The sequence below is a fragment of the Epinephelus moara genome, chromosome 3 (genome assembly GCF_006386435.1).
Source record: "Epinephelus moara isolate mb chromosome 3, YSFRI_EMoa_1.0, whole genome shotgun sequence".
In the NCBI taxonomy this organism is placed as follows: domain Eukaryota; kingdom Metazoa; phylum Chordata; class Actinopteri; order Perciformes; family Serranidae; genus Epinephelus; species Epinephelus moara.
In genome coordinates, this window is record NC_065508.1 from 32271168 (window position 1) to 32298243 (window position 27076).

Genomic DNA, 27076 nt, shown 5'->3' on the forward strand with positions numbered 1-27076 from the left:
TCTTTGAATATCTTTATTATCATTTAAAAACAAAAATTAAAATGACCGGTAAAAACAGATTATGACCGGATTTTTATGACCCTGTCGGTCAAAATGACCGGCGACGAAAAAGTCTAGCGCAACATCTACATATATATAAATATATATATATATATATATATATATATATATGTAAACAACACATTCTCACTACCAAATCGTCAAATATGGCAGCTTTGTCGGTGGCCCTACGCTTTAAACTATGACGCTCTAGGTACCCCTCTAGCATCAGTTTTGGATGTGTTCCTTTTCTGTATCAATCTCTGCTTGTTACATGCTACAGTGTCTTTCAAAATAAACTTCCATCTTCACACAAAACAAAGGTTTGCCACCAAAACTACTTTAGGCAGCAAAACTACTTGGTTAGGTTTAAAAAACACAATCATGGTTTGGGTTAAAACAACTACATTTGTTACTGAATGACTGTGTCATGTGATGTAGGCCAGTAACTTTGTTACGTGGCTAAAACAAAACTCAAGTTGACTTGGTTTCACACAGGACATGAACACGGATCTCCTGGCTGAAAGTTTATAGTGTGTTTGACCCTTCAAACCCTTCCCGCCCTTTTTGAACTTTCTCTTTCTTTCTACTATGTCTACTTGCTGCGGACAGAATACACTGGAGTTAGCTGAAAGCCCAAAAGACTTTTCTGTCTGTAACAGAAGTCAAGGGTCACTGACCAGGCTGCCATATTTAACACCCTGGGAGAATGGGTTGATATAGATCACTTGTTTGGGTATTTGCATATGTGCGTGTGTGTGTTATTGTGTAAGTGGATGTGTGTGTGACTCACTCAGCATGCCCATCCCCAGCATGAAGGCATCCATGGTGTAGGGCAGACCCCTGGCTCGCCCTCGTGTACCTGGTGGGAACATCACCTCCTTGGGCTGGGCTTTCTTACATTCTACCTATGTAGACAGACAAACACACACATATTCACATGCGCGCACGCACACGCGCGCACACACACACACATACACACACACACACACACACACACACACACACACACACACACACACACACACACACACACACACACACACACACAGAGGCAAAGCATTAGACTGTGTAGGTACACAACCAGACAGATCTGACAGGGCTGTCTCAGCTCTTTAAGGTGGTTTTCTATTTGACTTGCACAGCGCTAGATGTTTTCCATAGAGAAAAACAAGACTGAGTCAATCTGAGCACCTCACATTTTAGAGGAAGGTCTCTAAGGAAAACTTACAATCATGCTCCTCCTGCATTAAAGCAAAGGTTATTGCTCCAGTGAGCATGTGCCCAATGCCTCAGGGAAATACAAGCTTAATACTTTCCAAGTGTTTCTGAGACATCAAGGTAGGAGAAGCTCTGTTCTGCAATGCCATTACCGCAGTCCCGCTGTGTGGCAGTATGTCGTTTCTTTGTGAAAGGCAGCTCTTTGTTTAATCCAGACAGAATAATCTCAAAAGCAATAATCTCCCTTGACAAAATCTCTATTTTTCATTTAACTTGAGTCTTGCCAGGGCACTGTGTTTAAAATCTCAAGTTTGTTTTGTTTTTTTTAAAAGTGTTTGAAAACTGAATATTTTTTTGTGTTCAGTGGTTTTATTTGTGCACTGTGAATTTGTGTGTCTGCTGGGCTGAAGTCCCCAGTGCCCCACAGTCCAATTCCACCCGCAGCACCCATCTCTCTCCTGCATTTCTTTCTCTCACTCCAGCTCTCACACATACAGGTTTGCTCATTTCCCATCTTGCAAGACTGACATCTCCTCCTCCTACATAACACATATCAAATGAGGGATGTGACAGGGACAGATGAGGAGAAGGAGGAAGATGAGAGTCCTATTTACCACGTATCTATCCTATCTCGATGAATTATAGAGAAGCACGATCGGCTGACAAGGGGTGGCATGGTCTTGTGTCTGTTGGTTGTTCTTTGGTAGGCTGAGTCTGTTCACCATGCTGCACAATCTATTTGCTCCACTGCCTGCTTGGCATCAGCCTGTCCATCTGTTTGTCTGTTTGCCTCCTGGCTCTCGGCTGCTTCTCCCTACTGCCTCCACTTAAGCAGGGCTTTCTCGGCTGCTGCGATTCACATGTCATCCTGGCCTGCTGCACAAGACAGGCTACTGCGCCAGTGCTGTGTACACCTCAACCAAGGTACAGCCCCGGCATCCATACAAATAGGCTCACAACTCTGACAGGCCAGCAGTGCACATTACTATTCACACACATTCACACATGCACAATGGCACACACAACGTGCCATTGCAAGTCGAAATAAAACTTCACGTCTGTACAAAGTTGCTGTGCTAAATGAATAGTATAACAAGCTCTGTATATCCAGCAGAGAGCTAGAAATGTAAAGAGGGAACACTAATGAAAAAGGTTTCTATCACAGAGGGAAAGTTGCTGCGTTGCAGAGCTGTGATTTGTTGCTGTTAGCAGCCCTTTCATTTGAAGCAGACCAACTAAAGTACACAGTTCCCTCAGCCACTTTGTAGCTGTCACAGCTACTCTGCCCTCCTTGCTCGCCTGGAATGGTTTGACATTGTGCTGAAGAGAGCACAGGCGCTCTTATCGTCAGGGAATGACCCCCGGCGTGGAAGCAGGAACTGGGTGGGACAAATGGGTCGGTTAGAAATCTCAGTACACTGCTGAGATTTTCACATGTTCACATAGCTGGGTGACAAATACAGTCTAGTTCAGAGACAGTGTCTGCTCAGCGTCCTCCAGCAGCCCCAGCCACATCCAACGAGTTGGACGCTCAGGTGGCCTGCTGGGAGTAAGACAGGCCCGGGTGTGAGTCATGCCTACATGCTCTCAGATGCCGATCTTTGATATTCAGAGAGAGGGCTCCTTGTCATGGATTTAAAAAACCAGCCAGGAGCCAGGAACTGTGGTGGTGTGAGTGTGTGGGTGTTCACCTGCTTCAAACACACAGGAGTGTGTGAGGGAGGGAGGCAGGAGCTTTCAAGAGTGAACTAAGTCAAAGAGAGGAGAACAGAGAGGACAGCAAGACAATTCTGAGCCTGACTGTGAAGCATTGCAAAGGTTCAGCAGACGAGAATGCACAGAGGTTTACTGACTAAACCTTTTACTGCACAAACTGAAAGAAAACATTACAGTTATTAACATTAAATGTATTAATTTCTGTGTTACTTGTGCAGGACTCAATGTTATAAAGGCAGCACAATGTTGTGTTGGGAAAAGTATCATGATCCACCATTTAGATGGGGTGAACGGAGGTATTAGAGCATCTTTCTGCCCTGTAGAGAAATGAGGCACCCCCTTTAACCTGCGTTGCCTTCACTGCCAGGAAAGGTACATTGTTTTGTGTGAAAATAGGAGCTCTGAGAGCCACACACACACACACACACACACACACACACACACACACTGTTTGCAAGACAGCTGACTGTTGAAGTGAATTCCTGCCACAGTGTTGACAAGGTATATTTACCTCAACCTGCGTGTTCCCTACATATATCGAGAGGTTTCTGCTGCACTGACATACTGCAGTTGATAGCTTATCTTTGAGATATGTGTCACTCTGTAACCAACGATAAAGTCAGGGAGGAAGGAAAACATAAGCCAAACAGTGGAGCCTATACACTCTCAAAAAGTTAAATCTTTTCAGTAACTTATTCGAAATACTGTTTGCTGCATGGCTAAATTACTCCACCTGGGAACTCTTTACTGTATTTGTTTGAGCGATTGGAGCACTCATTCAGACTCCATCACGGCACATACGGCTGTTCAAAAAAGTAGGCCTTGGATCTCGTCCAAGCAACCTGCAGCCCAGTTTGTCAGCAGTAAAAAGTAATCCAAGGCAACAACAGGAAATGACCCCTAAATGCTGTGTGCTATAAGGAGACAGATGTTGACATATAGCAGCCTGTGGATACTCATGCTTGGAATCTCTGGCATGATAAGATAAAACAGGCCAGTTGCCTGAAGAAAATGTTGGCATTGTACGTTTTGGTAAACAACGGATAGGTTACATTTGCATACGTAGGATATCAGCGTTTCTAAAATTATGTATATGAGCGCATTCTGTCATCGAGAGGTGGAGGGAATGTAGGATAGTGTGTCATCTAAGTGAGATGGCTGCCAAGCTGTAGACCACTGTTCGAGACCAACAAACAATACCACCCGTGGTTTTGGCGACCATTTGTGATGCTCCCCAGCAGTGTTTGTGATTTTGAACCTGGGTGTTTTTTACAGACACATAGCAGTGTTTCCCGACGGCATTTGAGCCATGCAACCTGGGCATTTTTCGCTGACACTTTATGAGATTTCCTGGTGGCATTTGAGCCACTGACCCTGGGTGTTTTTCACAAACCCCTCCCTGCTTTCCCAGTGGCTTTTGTGCCACCCAATGAGGGTGTTTTAAGCCAAAACCTGATCTTTTCCTAACCATGACCGAGTCATTTTTGTGCTTAAACCTAACCACACCTTTACCACAGAGAATCATAACATATTTTTTCAACATTTCAACATATCTAAATTAAAGTTAAAAGTTTAGATTACAGCTTTAGTCGTATGCCCTTGATTTATAACTTCAATTTAATTTGTGCATTTCAGAGCGCTAGGACAAAAATGTTAAATGGCTAAACAAAATTTACTCTAAATCGCATACCTTGCTCGACTTATTTCCAGCCCCTGCTACTGGTTAAGCTTTCAAATTCAAGGTGAAACAAATAAACAATAAAACAAATCAATGTCAAATTCCGTATCAACTTCATCATAAAAACACAAACATTTCTGTGCCATTGCAGAATATTTCATTTTGTTCCACCACTGTCTTGTTCTGGTTATGAAATCAGTATTTTTTGAAGTTATTATTCCTTCAGAAATAACTCTATCTACCAATAACAGAGCTTGATATTGAAATTATGAGGTGCACATGCTGTATGCACACAAACATACGGCAATATACACAGACCTCACAAGATCACACGATTGTGTAGTAAACCAGCTGACTGATGAAGAAAAAAAACAAACAACTGCCTCTGTTTTCATGTACAGACCCTGTGATTCAAAGCAGGGAAACACTCTGGTTATGACCTTTTCAATACATCTCCTATACATATTAACCTTGTAGGTATAACAGGAAGGTGTGGGCGGGATGGACTGGCAATGGCTGTCCTTCAGGGACGAGTGTTGTGGGTGTGGTGTGTGTGTGTGTGTGTGTGTGTGTGTAGAGGGGGAGGTGAACAGCTACTATTAGCTTCACTACTGAATGGATTCCATCAGTAGACTGGCAGACTGAAGAAAGGAAACAGTGTGATTCATTTACTCCAGCGCCCACTCCCAGCTGAACAGTCAAAACACATAGACTGCATAGTTAGGAAATGTCACGGCTCTGAATTCACAATATCAGGCATGGTGGTGTGGGATTATTCACTTAAAGAAAAGGCCCCTCACAATCATTTAACAACTGGTTGAGTTAAAGAACTGACTGTGTTTTTTGAAGCTAAATTCTTTGGCACTTTTTATGCGAACAAAAAGGTCTTACAGAAGAGCAGGAGACATGCACTCTAAAAAGCTAAGAATGGCAGGTGCGTGCATGCATGCTTGACAGGGTGATGTGGAGGGATTCAGTTGTAGTGCATTTAGTCATAGTTTTGTAAGTGTTTGGACTTGAACTACTGAATCTACTGAGCAGCAGAAATGGGATTTTGCTGCAGGAGCCCTTTGAGAAGTTTCTACAGACAATTTGATACTTTCCTCTCCTTTGAAAACTTGTCACTGAAGGAATCCATTGTAATTCCTGTGATTTCCAGATTACCAGGGGCCATATTCACAAAGGATCTTATCTTATCACAAGAAGTCCTCCTAAATGGTGCCGAAAGCTCCTAACTAAGAGTTTCCTTTCAAGAGTAGCTCTTTTACTAAGGAACTGAGAGAACTCTCAAGCTACTACTTGCTATCAATGACATCATGTTTCATGGATGAACTTACTCATTATGTCTACAGTAATTGGTTGGTAGGCAGGCAGGCAGACATTTACATTTTAGATGTTTCACAAACTGTCATGGATTTTATACATGAAACAAATAAAATATTGATGTGATATTCAAACTTTCACAATGTTGTCCAACATATAGCACCAATTAAATCCAGCTATGGCCACAAAACCAGCTCTATTTAGTTGTAGTACACTTATTTACTTACAAGTACTTCCTGCAATGTAAACTGATTTTATCTGGAGCCACAGTAGCGCAAAGTTGTGCAAACTATACCCTGTGTTACTGGACTGTTTTGACTTGTTGGTGGGCAGACTGGATTTTTTTCCCGCCAAAACAAAGTATGCTTTTAAAGGTCCAGTGTGTATGTTTTAGTGGCATCTAGTGGTGAAGTTGCAGACTGCAACCAAATGAAACCTCTCCTGTGTGCCAGGCATGTAGGAGAACTATGGTGGCTGACACAAAAATGTAAAAATGCAAAAATGCAAAAACAGGAATGGCCATTTCTAGAGCCAGTGTTTGGTTTGTCTGTTCTGGGCTAATGTAGAAACAAGTGATTCCATGGAGGAGGCCCTGCTCCAAATATAGATATAAACAGCTCATTCAAAGGTAACGAAAACACTGTAATTAGTTTCATGTGGCTTTACACTACTGAAAACATAGTTATAAATATTGTATTTAATATCTCCCAGTATATCCCCCTAAATCCTACACACTGGACCTTTAAAAGTTTTTTGTCATTGTATGATTAAAAAATTTTGTGAGCTGCATTTCTCGCAGCAACTGACTGATTAAAAGCAGTCCTCTGGCCTACCTCTAATATCTCTCACACTTAAGAGCTAAAATACTTTGTGAATTACTCACAGAATATTAACCCTGAACCTCTGTTCTCCATTATAGTCCAGCTACAGATATTTCAAGCCTCTTGCAGATTAATAACTGGTACTCAAAGAATAAATTTCGGTTCAAGTGTCACTTTAAGACCCCTGTGAACCAGACAAAAAAAAATTGTAAGTCATCTATTTTATAAAATAGGGTATTTACGGCAGACCTTCCACTCTGAAATGCTTGAATCCATGGTCAATAAAAGAACAGGGACAACTGAGTCATGGTTAGTGTATTATAATGGTAAGAAGTTTTGGGTAAAGCAAAATGATGCCTTCAATGGCTAGCAATCTCACAGGAGTCATTACGATAGCTTTGCATGGTTATGTAAAAGCTACAGAATATGAGGTCATTTTAAGGACCTGGTGCTCCCTGTGGTGCCAAAACTGTTTGGTTGACATGTTTCTATATTCCAAGATGATATTGTCCCCACACACACACTGAGAGACACATTCAAAAGTAATGCCATGATCATCAAGCTGACGTCAAATGGCTTCCATCACCTCCTCAATCAGCAGATCTGAACATCATGTGTCTTTTATGGGACGTCATGTAGTGCAGAGTGCGAAGTGGATTTCCACCTCCTTCATCCCTCAAAGCTTTCCTTCTTCAATGAAGGATAAACATCCAATTACTTACAGTCCAGAACCTGGAAGGCAGCACTCCATGAGGGACTAAAACTCCTCCGAAGGGTGGTCCTACTTCCTTATTAGGCACTTGATGTTCAAACACTGTTAAAGATTTAACTTAAAAAAAATATTTTCAAAGACATTTTAACACCCAGAGACTTCAGTTTCTCTCTGCAGAAATCTGCTTAAAATAGTGATAGCTAGTTTATTCTTTGGCTAAAACCAAGTGTGTCCCATAGGGGTTTATACAACATAAGACCTAGGTAAACACCACACACACACACACACACACACACACACACACACACACACACACACACACACACACACACAAACACATGCTTGACTTCATAGCCTCTGGTTTGAGAGCTTTAAACTTTAATGTTCATCTGCAGTGCAACTGATTGTTTTGTAGGTCTGACACACAAAAGCAGAACTGGTACAGCTGGCACTCACAAACCCAGAAGGTGGGCCTGATTTAAAGTAATTAGGTCTGGTTAGCTGATCACACACAACCCACTGCTTGGAGACATCGCTTACAGGCTACAAGCTACTAATATTATCAACCCTTTATCACAGCTAAATGTATATTATCTACCATCTCATGAACATAAAATTGGCTCTTTGCCAGCATTATGTTTGACCTATTCAAGGAAATCATTTCCCTATGTATCAAACAGTACCTTCACCCAGTTTAACAATCAGGCTTGCCCTGATAACTGGAGGTGACTAAATGCTTTTACCATATACTTTGTTTAAAATACTTTTTTTTTTTTTTTTATACATAAGCCAGAGGTCTCTTTAATTTGTATGATTGCTAATCCTTGACACTTATTGCTTTTTTTTCCCACCAACAACATGACTGTCATGCAGCTGGTGGAAATTTCATAACACCAAAATCAGGAGCTTCACACTCATGGTGTTAAAGTAATAAAAATAGCTGCTTGTGTCAATGTCCATATAAAAGACAACTCCAAATATGTTGACTTCCCTGAGGATTTGACAATTATAGGGACTGGATTGGGCAGCACTGTGATGCAGTGGTTGGCACTGTCGCCTCCCAGAAAGACGGTTCTGGGTTTGAACCCGCCAGCCAGCTGGGGCCCTTTTGTATGGAGTTTGTATGTTCTCCCAGTGTTAGCGTGGGTTTTCTCCAGCTTCTTCCAAAAGTCCAAAGACGTAGGATAGGGTAACTGGTGACTTAAAAATGGGCATAAAAAGTTGTCAGCCCCTGTGATAGCCTCGCATAGCCAGACCCATCTCCACAGCACTGTGTCAGCGCTAGAGAAAGGAATCACAGATCATTTTTCTGTTATAGGGGAACAAAGGCTCTGGTTTGTTTTTGTTTCTTTAAACCAATCACAGTCGTCTAAGGCAGCATTAAGCCCAGGACACAGTGATGATGCTCTTACAAAATAGTGCTGGGGTGAACTTGTTTTGGTGGAACATTTGCACCTGGGGAGGCGAACACTGTCATTAAAATGGCCCTGTGTAATAAAACACCACAAAAGCAGTTGTATGTTGCAAAACAGTTGTACGTCTTTGTAATATCAAAGATGCTTGTGTGGGTGGAACGGACTGGCACACTGGTGAAGTCACTGTAACTGGTGCATGCCGCTGCCATAATTAAAAGATGTAGTAAATTTATTCAGACTGACGGATCAACATTGAGCAAGAGAGTCCTGCAAAATGGAGCCTGGGCTTTTCGGAAGGGGCGCTCAGAAGTTGTTTTATGCGTTGTAGATCTTTACAACAATTATTCTAAAGTACAAAAAATGCATGCCTTATTGCATGATCAAAATCTTTGTTGTTGTTAGCTTGGAGGTCGTGTTTGTTGTCTCCTGAAGTGAAGGGGATTTGGAAATGGTAACATGCAGATAGCCGAAGGAAGGGAGAAAGTCATCCAAAATCCAGGGTGTATCCCACTTCTCACCCTATGTAAGCTGGGATAGGCTACAGCCTATCTATTTGGGCTATGGCAAATGTGGACTGCAGTTGTTTTTTACCTGAATATACTAACTAGTGACTACAGCCTCAGTATCTTTGGTATGGTATTTGTGAGTCCTTGGGTAAGTTCATTAGTGCCTGAGTGGAACTCAGAAAATATCTGCAACATTTCACTGTTCTGAAAGGAGAGCTAGAAGAGTCTAAGCAGACCATAATACAATAGTTTCAACACTTAACAAAATGAGTTTAGAATTTGTCTCAAAAAGAAATTAGATCATGCAAAAAATCCCACCTATAATTAAAAAGAGAAGAAATTTTTCATTTTCTACAGTAGCCTTCTTTATCCTGTTGGTTGTCACTCACCTGTGTAATCTGAGAATAACTGCAGGTAAAGAAACTATAGGAGTCAGTATATCAGGTTTTTAAAATGTCTTTTCTTTTTCTTTTTATTATCTAATCATATCCTTGCAAAGGAGCATTAATTAACTGTTAAATTAAAGACTTAATTATGAATCCTGTTCTGTGTCTTTTTTTATTTTACATATAGAAGTTACCCTGTATGCAGGAAGACAGTTAAGAAAAGTTCTATGGAAAATGACAGAAATGAAAGGAACTCACTATATTGTGCTGTTGTAAAGAAAAATGCTGCACGCATAATAATATTACATGATGCTATTTTTCTTTCCTAAATCTGCTTATATCAATACACTGTGCAGAGTATATGTGTATCTATACAGGCTGATGTATGAATGCCTATCTGTATTAGTATTTCCTCAGCGGCTCAGCGAGTCGAAGCTTATTCTGCTCCTCGGCGCAGTAATTGGTTGGTCATGTCAGGAAGACACAGTGAGAAATTGACGACTAACAGAAAATTCCTCCCTCCTGTTGTGTTCGTTGGCTACTGTTGAATATTAAAAATGACACATTAAAGAACATTACCTTGAAGCACTTGACTAAAACCAATGTGAGTCCATTTTAATGGCACACTGCTCGCTCATCAGAGCCAATACTTGATAGGTATTATTATGAATTAGCTGCGCATGCATAACGGCTGGGTGGGGAGTGATAGAGGGACTCCTGTCTCAGGAAATGGAATTCGCGACCTTTCCTTAGTTGTATTAAGGTGGCTGTCTTACTACATTATCATATAGACATTCATATATGTGGAAACCAGGGGGTGTGATAAAGGGACAAACATCTTATGCTTATTGATTTTTACTCCAAAATATTTTCTGGGTTTAACACAAGCATAGCTGTAGCTGAAGAATGGTTCCACAATTACGTGGACCCTGCAGCATAATCCATACTTTTATCCCAATCCTGAATTTGCTAAAACATCTGCAGAGGTGAGTGCAACTGGTGGGGCAGGTTAAGAGCTTCTTGCTAAGCAGCACCCTATTTTTAATTATAAATGAGGCCGAACTCACAGTGACAGAGAGGAATTGCTCCTGAGAGTGAGGCCTCGGTGGCACATGAACACAGGGTGATTGACCAAGTCACTAAAAGGTCCAGTCACTCACATCTGAGTGGGCACCGACCCACTACACTGCCAGAGCCCTTGAGAGATCGGGCAAGAAGAAGGTGGGGTGCCCTGTACATCCACAACCCTCCCAAGTGGGGTGGAATTTCTGTCCGCATCAATTATTCAAGAACCATCTTAGATAACACTCGCAGGGAGGATGGATGAGGTCTATTTCTGTATGGTACTTCATAAGGATGAAGACAGGAGGCATTTTTTATTTTGTGTGCTGGTGCTTCAGACACCGGATAACCAGTACTCTCCTCTGTGCGACTGAGGTAAAACCTGAAGTGCCTTTGAAAAATGCTTTTAACACACTCCACATTCTTCCCTCTTTGCCGACATTCCAAGACGTCAGCGCTTTGTAGAAGAGGGACACGCGGATTTCCTGCATCCAAGGAAATTTAATGTACAGTAGGTGTTGCCAAGAGGGACCCTTATAGGTGACAAAAGCCTCAGAAAACTGTCCCTCGCTCTGTCCTTTCACACTGTACCCCCTCAATAATCCTCATATTTTCTGCTAAGGGACTCCCAGATGGGTCACATGGTTTCCATATGTGTTGTTTTCTTTTATGAGCAACTACACACAGGCTAGGAATGCTCTTTTTGCAGTCATCTAGCTTTTCCTGTATTTTCCAAAAAAACTGTGTGAAGTACATGCATGTGGTCATAAGTGCAAGAGACTTGAAGCTTCCGGCCAAAAGGAGCTCCTTCAGTAGCAAGGGTTTACTAAATATTGATAACAATAACAGTAACTGTCATGACTGTGTGTATACTGACTGTGAGGTGATGCATCAGAGCCAGCTTTGATGTTGCTGGCAAGATACAAGCGCAGAGGGTAAAAAAAAATATAAATAACCTACAATTTCTTAACTCTTTCTATAAATTTCTTTCCATAAATGTCTCTGTTATAATACTAACTGCAGTTGCAGTGCATGAATGGGTGGCAGAAAGAGAATGAATGGAAGGCAAGTGGTGTTATTTATCTTAAATAATGTCTCAAGGCAGAAACCCCCGACAAAGTGCTTATTTTAAAAAAAGGTACTTTAACAGGAATTAATGTTACTGTATCTCTATGCAAAGCGGTACACATAAGCAACTTAACAGCTGCTGGTGCTGCAGGTTTGGAGCATACATGCTTCTCATGAAGGAAACAGCTTAATATGTTCCCACATGCTTATCAACACAACTTTATAAATGCTCCAATAATGCAGAAAAGTAATTCAAAAAAACCTTCTAAGCGACATCTCCTTCTCTGGATTGAAGTGTACTCGCGGTGGATGGAAATGCCAAAGATTCTCTGGGCTATATAATAACATCATTGTGACACATGAAGGTTCCACCTGAGCGGATGTTTTTAGCAACTGGACCAGCGGTGGATGCTCTGTGCACACTCACAACTCACAGCTGAACTTGTACATGCAGACGCCAGGTGCTTATTTCTCAGGTAAAAACAGTACATATATATAATATAATAAAGTATGCTGTCAGGACACTAGGGAAGCCTTTTGTATGTTATGCTTCTAGATAACAGGTAAGCTGATTAATGCCGTCAAAAAGACAACAATTATTAGCTATGTTTTAAGTGCTAGATGGATCCTGCATACCTTCTCTCATCTAATCTATATTCTCTAACAAGGCCTGTGAGTTGCACAGAATTATTAGCAATGTTTGATCTTTTGTGTTTGACTACTGAAAAATTTCCTTATTCCTTCCTTATTCGTATTTCCTTCAGAATTCTGATCATTTGCTTGTGTCTTTTTAATTCCTGTTTCAAATACCGTGTTTAATGAATGTTGTGCTGTAAAAATACCCAATGTGTTTAAAGCAGCTACAAGGAGTTTTTAACTGGCTTTGAAATAATCTCAGTTTAATAGTGATGTCTCTATATGACCAACATAAGCAAACAAGACCATCGATGAGCAAAGTGGCTGTTGCTAAATTATTACTTTTATTGCCTTTTCCTGGGTCCAATGCCCCGCCAAAATCTGACAAAACCATTCAAGGACCTATGCTTACATGAGCAGTATGTTAGCCAGTTAAAAGGCAGCAGGAGAAGACTTTTATTTGGGGAATTTTATTGTTGTTAGTAATTGTTGTAGGGTTGCTCAATTGCCCAGGGCAAGTAAAATGCCACGTCCAGCCAGTAAAGTAGTGGTTAAACACAAACACATCGTATTTTTTTTTTTTTTTTTGGAGCTGATGATAGAAGTAGCTAAGGAGTAAGCCATCTCGCTTACTTCTTGTATCTGTTGAGAGCTGCACATGTGCAGTACCAATTGGGAAATCTCAAGGAAATGGCAGCAGGTAAGGACAAAGTTTATGAGGTGAAGCGTGGGCATTTCAATTACGCTGGTAACAAGAGTTTAGCTGGGTGCCGTTAAAGATGTGGGTTTGCCGCAAGTCTGAGAGCAAGGTGGAAAAATGGGGTTGTTTTTTTAACAGATAAATAAATTACTTAATAATTTACTTAAAAATGAATATACATTTTTTTCAACACTCCTATCCAAAACAAAAGCACACACTAGCCAGATAAGGGACAAAGGGTTGGGGGGTGGAGGGGCTGCTGTTGGAAACAGTACCACCTTTGTCCACAGGGGCGGCTAAAATCAGCACAAAATGAAAGTTCCTTGTAGTTGCTTCAAAGCGGGGGGGGCGGGGGTGCATTTTATGAATCAATAACGATTACTACATCATTTAACAAACTCTTTGTTAAGCAAATTTGCATCCCTAATTAGCACTTGTGTTTACAATCCAATTATTATCTAATTATACTTCTTACAAATGGGCTGTGAGTTGGACTTAAATGAGGCTCATTTTTCTGCATGGTAAAAGTTGGAGAGGGACACGGAAAATTACAACCTTGATGAAGAAATGCACTCCAGACGTTTGATATCAGATTTGTTGGTAACAAACGTTTTATTAGCTATTTTTGTACCATAACAAATTGTGCAGAAATAGGTTGTAAACAGTGTTTGAAAAGAAGGACTGACAGCACTGGCATCCATTGTTTTGCTTTGTGTGCATAAATAGACCCTCTGGCATGTGCATTCATGCTTCATGTTGATGTGTGATATTCGTGTGTTCACAGAGCGCTGTGCCTACATGTCAAAGGATCTGAGACATTTTGATTGTGACCGAATATCTTTCATACGGTTATTTCTGTCACACTCTGGCTTTTTTCGCCGTTGCAGTCCTGAGCATCGTCTGTGATGCAGAGCAGAGACGCAGAGGGATGTATACTGGGGTCATGTGTGACCTGGGCTGGTCCCTGGTGAACATGGTTCTACTACGCTGGTCCTGTCAGTCAGATAGCCAGTCAGTCAGTTTCAGGAAGAGGCTGGGAGAGAGTGAAGACACACACTGAGAGAGAAGGGGGCCCCGACTGAACGGCAGTAAGACAAGTATTCCCTCCAGTCAATCACTATCCACAGAGCCGCTCAAATGATGCAGGTTCTCTCAAGAGGCCTGCAGGGCGGAACTGGGTGAAGGAGGACCTAATGTCACAGTCGCTACACTAAAGTCGGTTCCTGTCAATTATCATAAGGGACATGATGACTTGGAAAACTGTGACTGAACTCTGTAGGGTGCTCAGAGATGACCATATTACTGGTGTAAATAAAACAAGCATCACTGGGACTCTGTGGAAGGTGTTAATCCCTGACTAATGAACTCTGCCTCTGCCAGTAGCTTCCCTGTTGCTTCCCTGGACATCTCCACCTGTGTGTGTGTGTGTGTGTGTGTGTGTGTGTGTGTGTGCGGTAGGGGATTCAGAAAGAGAGGGACAGGCTCCACTCTCCCGTCCCTCAGCCTGACAGGCAGAACTCAGCCACACAATTTCACGGTTTGTGGGCAGTACACACCACTGCTTTCCCATCCCTGAGACCCACAGACCCACAGAGTGTGTGTGTATGAGTGTGTGTTAGTCTGTGCATATGAACACACACACACACACACACACACACACACACACACACACACACACACACCTCCTCCGCTATTAATACTAAGGGAAAGAAGAAATCAAATATTAATCCTTCAACACCCACCTGGAATTGAAAAAAAAATGAGTGGACTTACCATTTTGTTATTGATTTCATGAAAATGAATTTCACAGACTTTCTCTACGATGTCTTCACTCTCAAAAGTTATGAAACCAAATCCTATGCAGAGGGAGACAGAGGAGGGAGGGGGAGAGAAAGAGGGAGAGAATGGGTTAGCGGAGAGCCTTAACAAAACTTCAGGAACTAAAAGAAAAATGCACCACAGGATGGAATATTATCACGAGCCAGATCCAGAAACTATGCGAGTACATCTGTGGAGATTGGCTTGGGCATGGAAAAGAACAAGTGAACAAGACAGACATTGTCCTCTTTAAATCAGGAATATGATGAAATCTGCCACATTATTAAGGGCACTCGAGGACCTCTTCTACAAAGAGAAGATGGAAAAACAGCACAAAGCTCATTTAATGAGATTCAGGGAGCTAGGGCCCAGCATCTGAATTTCATTAAATGCATTTTGTGTTCTTTTTATTGAAATCTCACTGTATAACAAGCCCTCGTTTTTATGTTAATGCAGGCCTTAGAATGAATGCGTCGTTGACAGTGGGATTTTCATGCCATATTTATAGGATAAAAGCTTAACCCCTCTTTTAACACAAAGACAGAGAGACAAGATGGTTTCAGACTTTTGAACACAAGTGGATTGCAATGCTCTCCTCTGTGTTTTGATGGCGATGCACAAAGCAATCTAGCGTCTGTATAGCCGGAGTTGAAAGGAAAACTGATATTCTATCACTTTTGCAAAAGAGGAAACTGCACAAAAGAGAAACAGTTAGTGAATAAGGCAGCAAGTGGGACTGAAAGGAGATGAGTTTCTTTTCAAAAATGGCAAACACCCCATGATGAAATAAAAATCACCTCGGATTGAGCTTAAACTGCCGTCACTGCAGACAACATCCCATCTGACTAACACACACTCAACAGACGTCACCGTCAATTTAATGTCAGGGAACATCAGAGGATAGAGTAAAAATAGTCACCTACTGAATGTGAAAAGGTAATGATACACTAATGGGAGACAACAGTTCAAATATTACCTGTTGACTGAGCTGAATGGTGAATATTGTCCTATTCATACAAGTCAAGACAAATTCATGTGTTCAGGCATCAGCTCACAGTCATCATCCACTTCACAGGACAAATCTCAAGGTCAAAGACTCGAGGGAGAGCTTTTCAGAGCCTGGTACGCTGCACATGTGCACATATTCACACACCATCACAGATTTTGTTGTGCTGTTTATACCAGGGCAGCAACTAACGGTCATTGTCACCATCAGTTCATCTGAAGATTATTTTCTTATTTAATCCATCAATTGTTTGGTCTATAAAATGCCAGAAAATAGCGGAAAATGCCCGTCACAGTTTCCTTCAGTCTAAGGGGACATGTTCAAATGTCTTGTTAGTCCAACCAAAGCAATTCAGTTTACAATTAGGTACAACAGTGAGAAGCAGAAAATATGAGACAAGGTGAAACCAAAGAATGTCTGCTGCATTTGCTTGAAAAAAAAAATATGGAGCAATCGCTCACCTTTCAAAATGATTATTTTTCTGTTTATGAACAAATCAATTTAACAACTAACTATCTCATATCTTCTATTTCTATCAAGGGGTGGAGGAAGCATCCAGGTCTTTTACTTAAAAGTAGCAGTAGTACAGTGTAAATCTACTATGTTACAAGTACAAGTAAAAGTACAAAAGTATTAGAATCAAAATATACTTGAAGTATGAAAAGCTAAAGTATTTATTATGCAGAATGGCCCATTTCATAAATATATCTATATATATATCTATATATATATATATATTACAAGACTGGGTTATGAGTACTGCTATATTAATGTGTAAACATCACTTTAAAGGTTCTGTGCGTATGATTTAGTGGCATCTAGCTGTGAGGTTGTAGAACTGAAACTTCTCCTGTGTGACAAATATGTAGAGAACTACAGTGGCCATCACAAAATCCTATCTAGAGCCGGTGTTTGAATTGTTCGTTCTGGGCTACTGTAGAAACAACATGGTGGACTCCGTGGAGAAGGACCCACTCTGTATGTAGATAAATACGGCTCATTCTAAGGTAGGGAAAACAAAACAATTCTTAGTTTAAGGTGATTATTAACTAATGAAAACATAGTTATGAATATTACATTCCATTTCTGCCAATATATCCCCCTAAATCCTACACATTGGGCATTTAATACTGCAGCTGGTGAAGGTAGATGTAATTTTAACTACTTTATGGATACTACTTTGTGAATGTACTTTGTGTCATTGTTGATTGTGTAGGACTGTTTTATGGCAGTACTTTTTTTTGGAATCTTTTGGAATCTATGTTAATAATATATCAAATGCCTTTTTACTTTTAAGGTATACTTAATTCACTGGATAAGCCAATTCCTATTTGGTTAGTTTATATATTCACAGTTTACAACATTGATCATATCATACTGACGTCACAATGTAAAAATCACATATATCACTTACATCCAACCACGCATTTAATCTATATCACCCACCCCTTCTGTATGTGTTGATAAATATTAAGCACCTTCAGAGTCTTCATATTCACATACTGTAAGACAAGTGGCGAAATGAAGTGTACTATGATAGATTAGTATCCTAAGTGGCTTATTCTATAAATTCATCAGTTCATCCAGAAAGATTTCTTTATTACGAGCTGCTGTCTACTAGCCAGCCATAAACACTGCCATCTATAGTTTTGTCCTAGTGTCTGTGTCTGTCTGGTAGGGCTGTAAAAAAAAATCTTTTTTTAACATCTGAAGCTTCCACTGAGGTTTTCCAATGAAGCTTTGAACGTCTGTTAGATTCCGTCACCCTAAAAAACCCCCAAAAAAATTCCTCAAAGAAAATTCTTAATTTCCAAGTGATCCAAACAGTTAAATGAGTTAAGTCTTTTTTTTATTACATCTACTTTTGTTAATGAATAAGTATAATTTATGGTGCTCTTGGATTGCTGCTAGACCACCTTGTTAATAAAGGTGTGTGCCTCTCTTTGTGTGCGGCAAGCATGAGAGTTTTTGAACAGTTTCTTGATCGTAGTTAAAACTGTTGATTTTGAAAAGGCTAAACACTAACAAATATGAATTTAAGCACAATACCTGGTTAAATAAACATGATGCGAACTACGGAAATGATTCCATCTATCCTCTTTCAACACGTTTTTGACTTTTGAACTAACTATAACACTCTGGAGTTATGGGAAATGTTTGGATCACAAGAGCTGTAAACAATCCTAATTTATAAGTAGCTAATTTTAGTGTAGCCTGATCTTTATCTGCAGCTGTGCAGAAATACTGGGATTCAACTAGATAAAGACATGTAAAAAAAGAGAAAAGTAAACCTACACAGGATTCGAATGTTGATTTTGAATGTCAAGATTAGGAATAAAGCTTCGAAGCTTCAAACTATTCGGTACAGCCCTAATCACTGTCAAATTTCTTTCCTGCTCCTCCTCCAGCTCCTCCTCCATAAATAACAAAAGATTCTCCCCAACCCCACTCCTGCTACAGACACAAGCTAGAACATATCAAAACAGCGTTGTCAAAAGATGGGTTGGAAACCTAATGTGTGAGCTGATTAAACACGGACAACAGGGAGACAGAATATCAATTTCCACTGAGACATCTCAACACCAAGCTGTGGCGACACACACACACACACACACACACACACACACACACACACACACACGCGTGTGAGAAGGGGGGAGACAAGGGACCGGTGATGACGACAGGCAGAACAGAGGAGGTGGCTGCACCCTCTTCTCCTGCTCACCCCACCTTCATGCCAGCGCAAGGAGCACTTTTGACAACCAACAAATCAACCGCCAGGAGTAATTTGTCACGGAGGAGTGTAGGTAGAGGGAGTGGAGTCTGGGGGGAACGAGGGCGGAGAGGGAAAGAGAAAAAGGTGTAGATGAAAAGAGAGGGGGGGTGGGGAGAAAGACAGAAAAAGTGACAAGGAAAGAGGTTAACACACATGGCCCCTGTCGCCACACTCCTTCCTGCTGCTACAGGCAGCTCCTCCATCAACTGACAGGACATTTTCCACTGCACCATTATACCCACTGGGGTCAGGGCCAAGCCTACCACAGCTACCACCAGCAGGGCCCTTCCACCCATGACTGGATCTGTTTAAATGAACAAAAAGACATTTTGCCGTAGTGTACACTACTATTGGAATGTGTCCTGGACACATACACACACAAAAAAACACAACAAACATCCCTATTTTTCTCTCTCATTGGCTCAGCGCACGCCTTCTTGGTCAGTCCCCTGTGGACTGTCTGAACTTCTGGCCCCACCATTACGGTGCAGTCCTTTGCTCTACTATCCTATTTTACAGACCTTACAGACAATTACAGGCCACAAAATAGCACCAACAGAAGCATTCCTCTCTCTCCCATCCTCCTTCTGCAGGGTGTCAGCAGAGCGAGATTGTCCTCATGCATCCCGGCCCTTTTCTTCAAACTATCCACACATGGCAGGAGGCTGACCTCAACGAGACTATTAAAGACTGTCAGCACTGACAGACACAAGGAGAGAGGTGTCAACACGCTCACACTGAACAACCTTCCCACACACAGCTTAAACAATACCCTGTAAATGGAAACACATGGATTTTTTGGTAGCAAGGCTGATAATAGGTGTTGTGTGGCTACTGGCTGAGGCCTCTTGGCTGCACTTGCTCACACTTATTAGCCAGGACTGGGCTCGGCCTCATCTCATCGCTCCACAGAATCGGCAGGGAGCCTACTTTCACGGCCTTTTACCACCTTCATCATACTCGGTCTTTATTTCACACTCATTCCAGGTTTCTCTGCCTCTGTTGCTCAAACGCTTTCCGCCCCCCCTTTGCTCCCCCCCCCAGCCCAACCCAACCTGGAAAAAAAAAGCTGATTCTGCCAGACGCAGTTAAATGGAGGAAGTTGCAAATTGATGCAGCAAAAATGACTTGAAAAGTGGCGTTGCAGCTTTAAATTAAGTTTTAAAATTAATAGGCTTCTTGTATGCATTAACCACCAATGTAAAGTGTTTAAATGCTTTCCTTTTGAAGGCCTTCACGTCCTCCACATCCACACCACAGATATTTTCTAAAATATGTACCTACACTAAACATTCTTTCCTTTCAGAGGTGTTTGTCATAAAATACAAGCTAGTAGAAGCAGAGCTGGCTGTAGGAGGGGTATTATTACCAGCAGTACTTTTAGTTATTGCTGTAAAGATCTTGTGAGAACATGAGGCAGAGTTAAGGGTGATATAAATTTACAGCTGCAGGTAGCAGGCATCCCCCAACTCCCTAATGACTGCAGCTAAGTACACTGCAATAAATAGATGAGAGCACATGTAAAGCACATATGTATTATCTGTGATATACTAAGCATAGACCCGGAGCTTATTATCCACACTTTTCTAGGTCAATGTTGAGCATGAACTGAATTTACAGGGAGTTTTTTTTTTAAAGGAAATGTTACCCCAGCTATTTGATGCAAATAATCCTATGTGCTCTATTTTATGTCTGAAATGTAGAAATAACTGTCATCTTATGTGATTGTGCCCTAAAACTGTAACCATTACACTGTCAGTCCAAAGCAAGATTAAGAAAATATGGTACTGGGACTAGAAAACAATTACAAACATATAGAATCACTTTGTATGCCGAACGCCTCACAATATTAAATAAATGGTTAGATGAGGAGCCCCCTGACGTTTTAGCATTGTATGAAAAACATATATCCAATTTGCCATTGAGAAAACCATCCTATGTGTTAAAAGGTACTCTTGAAAAGTTTCTAAGCAGTATATCTTGAAGAGGAATGGTTTTGGGCCGAGGTCTTCAACAAGGGGTCCGCTACCCTTAGGGGTTCCTCACAGATACTGCAGAGGGGTCGCCAAATTACTGCCTGACATTCAAAATTTTAATTTGGGATTTTTGTTTGTTTGTTTTTTTTAAATTAAATGTGTCTGAAATATACATAATACAATTTTTTTTTTTTTTTTAGAGACGATTTTTGGGCTTTTAGGCCAGGACAGATTAAACATGACAGGGGGAGAGAGGGGATGTCATGCAGCAAAGAGCCGTGGGCTGGAATCGAACCCGTGGCTGCTGCAGCAAGGACACTGCCTTTTTACATACAGAGCTACTGGGTGCCTGGAAATGTGTCTGAAAACACACATTAACATAAATCCAACATGTTATTAGCGAACATCAATTGTCCTAATTAGTTAACTAACATTCAAGTACTATTGAAACATATTGGCAGATCGATTACATTATCATTCCAAGTGTACAGACATTCTTGTGAGCCATGATGGCTTGTTTTGAAACTTGTTGAGCAAGAGACTCTGATACACAGTCCACCTCAGAAACCACCAGTGAAAGAGCAGAGGGTGAGGCTAACACACCTTGCTGTGCTACAACTGCTGCTGACATAGCTGCTTAGCTGCAGGCAGGTGCAGACCCAAAAATAGTGAGAGAATTATCTCAAGTGCAACTCAGTTTTACACAGTATATGTAGTAGGGGGTCCCTGCTCCTTCTCTTTTTCAGCTAAGGGGTCCTTTGGCCTGAAAAAATGTTGAAGACCCCTGGTTTAGAGTAATAAGTTTTGGGGTTACAAATATCACAGAATAATTACATACAAACCACATCTAGTTGTGACTACTGCTTTTGCTGATTTTTCTTGTTTTATGGATTTGATTATATTTTGTTTTAACAGTCTTGTATTGTATAATTGTATTATTGTTGAAATAAGAAAAAATATTGAAAGAGAAAAGGAAATGTCTTATTAAGAGTATAAATGAACACAAGTTATGGCAGAAAATGCCTTACACATCCCAGCATATACAACTACAACTGTAATGCTAGTTATGGGCAATAAATAAACGTTCAGCGTTATTATTTGAGTTGCTGTAGCCTCTTAATCATCCAAAACCCATAAATATGTATATGTAATGCTTAGACAATAGGGGCTGGATATTGCTCCTGATTAAAACTGCATCTAATGAGAGGAGCCTGCCACTGAGCTGTTCTGACTGCCGGCCCTGTCAACACTGAGCAAGGAAGTGGGGCAACCTGGAGGAAGTGTCAGACGTGTCCTCTGGGACGCAGCAGGAAGGAAATGGAGCCCCCCCCCCACTGGGCACTGCACATGCACAAAAACAAAATACACACACACATGCACACAAACACACGCACACACATATGTACTGTACATGTGTGCTTGGCTGCTATAGGTCATTGGTGCAACTCCACCTGCAGCAGCAACTGCCTCCCGTTACCTCCCCTACTGAACTGGTTATCCTGCTCTAATTATGCATGGTCCAACCTTCATCTGTCCAATCAGGAGAGGGTCTAGAGAAAGCTCCTGCACTGCCTGTCTGTCTGCGTGCCCCAGCCTCCAAGCCCCATCTTTTTGTAATGCAGAGAAGCAGACAGAGGCAGTCCGAACACCCACGGCACAGTTAGAGGCCTTTGATCAGTATTTCCGACTGCTATTACTAGAGACCCAGAGCCCCGGGCGTTAATCCCCTGTTTAATACAGTTAACGGCATGAACTCTCTAACAGCGCAGGGCATATATAGCAGGGGAAAGAGAATAGAGGAAGAGCAAAATTAGGAAAGTACTTGCTTCGCTCAAAAAACTGTGCTTGAAAATGCTGAAAATGATCTGGCGCATTAGACATGTTTTGTTAAAACAAATACTACACTGAGAATCAGTATGGACATACTAACACTAATAAGTATTCAGAGGGTTGACAGTTAAAAGCAAAACTAAGTTTAGAAATCTAATTTGATTCAAACTCAGCACAGTGTTTATGTGGTTTGGTTCATCTTGGCTGACCTTTCAATGTTCTCACAATGTTTTAAACAGTCATGAACAACTCTATCAGCTATGTCTGAGTTTTTGTATTCCACATGTACTCAATTAACATAACGTTTGCATGATCATATTTATACAATATCACTGCAGAAGCAGTGTCCAGCGGTACATATTCAAGGATCAACCTATCAGCTCTTACACCGACTGTAAAGGCACCTCCACCTTCAACTTATGAGTTAACACTGAATAAACAAAAATGCAGGTTTTGCTTATTATTTGTTAATATAATGACAAACCCACAGAGAGGGATAGACAGACAGACACAGTGAGATAAATAAATAAATGTGGCTGCTCTGATGCATGTGAAAGGAAAAGTGAAGATGGACGATGTAAAATGAATCACTGAGGTGTACAGTCGTGAGCCATGAGCACTGTTTCAGTGATTCAGAAGACTGAGATGAGATGTTGTTGGATTTGCTGGAAGATCACAACATAAATATGTTCTTTTTTTATGCATTTCTCTTCCTTGTTATGTGTTCAGGGATATGGTTGGGTCAGAGCTGGAAATGGTTCCAAATTTATAATGAGAGCTTTGATATGAAACATGCTCTTCCATACATATGGTAACGCATGTGTTTAAAATATGGCAGACCACCATTTTGATGTGCAAAGCAAAGCTAATGAGAGAGAGTGAAGGTGAGCATGTGAGCCATGGACAGATGGCAATGTGTTGTAGGGAAACGCTAAAATATAATGAAATATCTTGTTAATGACTACAGGTTTTTTCTTCTTCTTTTTTCTTTTCAACATATTTCTGATACTTTCCTTGCTTAATATTATGCCAAAAAAGTAAATAAATAAAAACAATACCTATAATTTTTTCTATCAATCTGCATGTTTCTGCAAACGTTATATTACATTTGCATGCTATTATGTAGTAAATACACTGAAACTTCACATCTCAACAACGCTCTGATGGTGTGTTATAGGTTAAGACACAAAAAACCACTTGGGTATGGTTGGAAAAAGATCATGTTTTGGCTTAAAATATGGTTTTGGGGACACAATCCCAGCAAGAAAAGCAGTGATGTCTGGGTTAAAAACAACCACTTTTCGTGGCACTATCCCCACTGATGGGTCACTACAAAAACCCTTGTTTGTTGCCCCAAAAGATGCTGAAAACACAGCAACGACTAGCTTAATCACAAGCGGTTTTGTTGTTGGTCTCGCACAGTGGTCTGCAGTTTGCCAGTCATCTCGCGTAGGTGACACACCATCCCCTCAACCTCAAGATGGCGAAGTCAGCTCACATACTGCGTCACTTTAGAAACATTCATATGATCCATGGTTTGTAAATTGCAGACATTTTCTTCTGGTGACTAGGCTAATAAACACCATTAGTACAATAGTAGCAAAGACATTATCACTGATAAACAGATCCTGTACATTCTATGGCTAAATCTGAACCAGTGAGAGACTTAAGTATCATGCTTTAGTAGCAAAAATTAATCCACAAATAAATACATCAACAAACTCTATGGATCACTGAAAGCATGTATTTTAAGAGGAGACCCAAAGGATATGCATGTGTGATATAATTCTCCAGGTAAGTAACGATACAAATCATGGATTGAGGCCATATTGTATCATGCTAATGAATACCGCCTTGAGCATTTTATCTACTATGTAATAAGTGTCTGACTCATCTGCTGAAGCCCTGTTAGCCTTAATATTAATCAAATGAGCCATCAGCCTGGGCTAGCTGTGTCTCAACACTGTAATGTAGTGTTACAGGCAAAGCGCTCGACAGATGTTGTTGTAAAAGGAACTATTTCTAATGAGAAGTGGACAGGTTTAGTATGCTGAGCAGAATATATTTCATCTGGTACAATAAAACACTTTGTGTAGGTGTAGGAATCCAATAGCCCCCTTGGGACTTCACCAACGCTAATCTTACTTTGGACTTGATCTGCACAGTGTGCAGTGTGTCAGCCCTCAATTTGACCGAAACATAAAGGTGATGATTATGTGTAGGTGGCTGAATGAGCCAGCATCAGGTGGTAGAGGAGCTGGCTTAAAATTGGGCCACAGTTACCACACAGCGTTTTAGTTTGTTAGCAGCCGCTCAAAAGCTTTTAAAAGCTGGAACTTATTAAACAGGACAACATTTTTAAAGGACATCTCATTACTGATTGCTGAGAAATGTCACAAAGGAGCTTTTAATAACAGGATGAAATAAAGTGTCAGGCCAGAGAACAATTAGACAGAAACTGTGTGATTATAAATTGATGTAATTTGATTTCAGTGTTTTGTTTTCTTCACGCTTGGCCTTCATCATTTTACGGTGCCCCAGAGAGTTTGTACTTATCAGATCAGAGCCACTTGTTTGGACATTGTTTCAGAAATTCTGGTCAGTCAGTTACATTTCTGAATTCATCTCGAATTCTGCAAACTGGAGATAGAAAATAGGACCTCTAACTAACACTGAAAAACATGTTATGGAACCAAAAATAAAATTGATAAAATTCTACTTTACTAAGGAACAATGCAAGATACTACTCTCAACATAGTGGCAACATTTGCATCTACCCACTCACTGTAAGACCAGGATGTGAGCCTTGCAAAACTGTACGGAGGGATCTACTGTATGCTTTTATTAAATGTTTAACATACAATATGCCTGCTTTGTCTGCATTTTCTGCAGAGCAATTGGGCTCAGCATGCTTGCTGAGGGAACTAGTTTGTCTGTGCCTCTATGTAGGTCAGCTTTCAGAGTTGGCCATCAATTTCTACTGTCCTACTTAAAGAGACACCCCGTCTCCATACAAACACACACAAACACAAACACACACATTTGTAGCATTTGTATTACATATGACGACTGTAACCTGGACTTGTGCCATGTCACTCATTTGATTTGTGCTCTAATTAGAGACATTTATTTGAACCTTCAGCAATGTTTGTCCATCATCACTAACCAACTGTTAACTTTAACACACGTTGGTCGACACGAATCTGAGTTGTCGATACATGTCCAGTTGTAGTGTGGTCAGTGAGAACAGGCATATCAAAAGCTGCAGAGGTGGCGTACTCGTTAAATGAGTGCAGCTCTCTCTACCTCTTCTGTATACTTTCAGATACTCTCTACCTCAAGAAAAACCCTCATTAGTGCCAAACTATAGCCATAAGTGTGAATTCCTCTCCTTCTATATGATCACAAGGCTGCTCTATAGCAACAATCGAATGGAAGTAATTATCCGTGGAGAAGGTGACTAACTACCCCTTTACTCACTAGCACCCAGACAGCAGGCTAAAAGAAGTAAGCCATGAAGAGCTAAAGAGAGCACAAGGAGTCAGAGATCTAAGAGAAAAGAGAGAATTCTCTTTTAATAAATATGGAAAATATCATTTGAATTATTTTGAAACTACACACTTGTAGAATTATAGAGATGTAGGCAACAAGGTCTGCACTGAAATAAAAAAGAAGCGTGGCAAACTGCAAAGGGGAGTAAGTGATTAAAGCGGAGAAAATGTGATAGGGACGTTTAGCTCTTTTACCCGAAGGTGAGCTGCCAGAGAGCCGAGCGTGTTCACAAGTGCCTATCTGTGTCATCAGATGGAGGAAAATCACCCTGTGGGTCAAACCTGACAAAGACCCTCTGTCCATTTGTAAAGGAGCCGCAGCTCAGGACTTGACCTGACGACTGAGCAGCCTCCTTAAAAGGCGCCAGTGTCTCTATGAGGCAAAAAGGTGAGAAAACAAACTCTACAGGCCTCATTTTAGACCTTTCATCAGCTTCATCATCATTATATGAGCTCCGTGTGTATTTTTCTGAATACCATTCTCCTTGTCCCTGATCTGCAACATGAAAATGTAGTGGGAGAAGTGGCAGTAACGTTCAAGGATCTTTTATTATTCTTTACATAAAAAAAATCTATAATCTTTACATAATGATTATTAGTATTATTATTATTAATGGTAAATGGACCTGCACTTGTATAGCGCCTTTCTAGTCATCCGACCACTCAAAGCGCTTTTTACACTACGAATCACATTCACCCATTCACACACACATTCATACACTGGTGGCTGAGGCTACCATACAAGGTGCCACCTGATACTCAGTTTTAACACACTCAAACACCAATGGAAGCATCGTCGGGAGCAGTTAGGGGTTCAGTATCTTGCTCAAGGGTAC

The 27076-nt window shown here is 40.9% G+C and overlaps 1 protein-coding gene across 15 annotated transcripts in view; it reads right to left on the reverse strand.

Annotated features, from left to right (window-relative positions):
• The window catches only part of msi2b (musashi RNA-binding protein 2b), a 299715-nt gene that overhangs the window by 62736 nt on the left and 209903 nt on the right, over positions 1 to 27076 (reverse strand). For all 15 annotated transcript variants that reach the window (XM_050034942.1, XM_050034918.1, XM_050034956.1 and 12 more), the window contains 2 exons: positions 15057 to 15139; positions 833 to 947 (listed from right to left, as the gene is read on the reverse strand). In XM_050034942.1, coding sequence (XP_049890899.1) covers positions 833 to 947; positions 15057 to 15139 — 198 coding nt within the window. The remainder of the gene's footprint in view (positions 1 to 832; positions 948 to 15056; positions 15140 to 27076) is intronic.